Source organism: Geospiza fortis, unplaced genomic scaffold, assembly GCF_000277835.1.
Source record: "Geospiza fortis unplaced genomic scaffold, GeoFor_1.0 scaffold55, whole genome shotgun sequence".
Taxonomy (NCBI): domain Eukaryota; kingdom Metazoa; phylum Chordata; class Aves; order Passeriformes; family Thraupidae; genus Geospiza; species Geospiza fortis.
In genome coordinates this window covers 9,026,503-9,027,700 of record NW_005054308.1, presented here as the reverse complement: position 1 = coordinate 9,027,700, position 1,198 = coordinate 9,026,503, and the positions used below count along the sequence as shown (strand labels likewise).

The window sequence follows — 1,198 nt, the reverse complement described above, 5'->3', positions numbered from 1 at the left end:
CCTCGGCGTTCCACGCCGCGCCTTCAGCTACGATGATGCCCTGGAGGACACGGCGCCCATGACGCCGCCGCCCGCCGATCTATGCGCCAGCGTGCTCTGGAAGCAGCCGGTCATCCCCGAGCGCAAGTACCAGGAGCTCTCGAAGGTACGGGCCCGGGTCTCCTGGCATCCCCCTGTCCTTACACCCCTCCTGCCTGGCTGGCTCTGCCCCCTGCCCTCGCAGCAGGACCCTCGGGAGGGGCTGGGGACAGAGCCCGGCACTGCTGCCTGGCCTTGCAATGGGCACATGGAGGTGTGGATGGGACAAACGCGTGCTGAGTGTCTCCTCCGTGTTTGTGGTTAAAAAAACCCCTCAGCAACCAGGTGTAATTAAAGTAGCGCATAAGGCTGGTTTAGTTTGGATGTAAATCCTTTACAATAAGAGTGATGAGGCACTGGCACATTTTGTACAGGGAAACTGACTGCCCCATCCCTTGAAGTGTTCAAGGCCAGGTTGGTGGGAGCTCTGAACAAGCTGCTCTAGTGGAAAGTGTCCCCCCACCATGACAGGGAGTTGGAACTGGATGATATTTGAGATCCCTTCCAACCCAAACCATGCTGGGATTCTATGCTTTGAGTGTAGCACCAGCCCTTTTAAATTTAGAGGCTGTTTTCTAAGTTTGAAATTAAGCTAAATGTTGTTGGATGGAAGAACTTAATTCTGTATCCCTTTGAGCTTAACCTTTACTTTAAACCTCCTTGGTTTTTAAATCTCTTGTGGGAGACAACTAAAAGTTGTGGTTTGGTACAAAAAGTAAGCTCTCTAATAGGGAACTCCTGTGTTAGGTGGAGGAAGTCAGTGTTTCACAGGATACTTTGTTTTCTAGCATTTCTTTTCTGTTTCTTTGCTGGGGTCTAGTGGTCGAACTATGACCACCGGACGCACTGAGCAAGAAACACATAGGGAATGAGGTGGGAAAACAAGTTGTTCGCTCCAGGCTCTGCTCTGTGACTGCCATTCTGTGAACAGCTGGTGCTTGAGCTGCCTGTGGAAGGTGCTCTTGGTGCTTTTGCCCAGCTGACCTTGAAGTCCAGTTTGCATTTGGGAGAAGAACAGATGTTCTGGTTTCTTGCCTGTTGACCTTGTTGTACTTGGACTAACAGCTTGTTTGCTCTGAGCCTGGTAGGTGCTCAGATGTTGGATGGAAGTCACTTGTTC

The 1,198-nt window shown here is 51.2% G+C and overlaps 1 protein-coding gene across 1 annotated transcript in view; it reads left to right on the top strand.

Moving 5' to 3' along the window:
* The first annotated feature begins 6 nt into the window (after positions 1-6).
* KIAA1191 (KIAA1191 ortholog) overlaps positions 7-1,198 on the top strand; it is a 6,679-nt gene continuing 5,487 nt past the window's right edge. Inside the window, exon 1 of the mRNA XM_005418890.2 lies at positions 7-145. Within this exon, the coding sequence (XP_005418947.2) occupies positions 59-145 (87 nt within the window). The 5' untranslated portion in view covers positions 7-58. The remainder of the gene's footprint in view (positions 146-1,198) is intronic.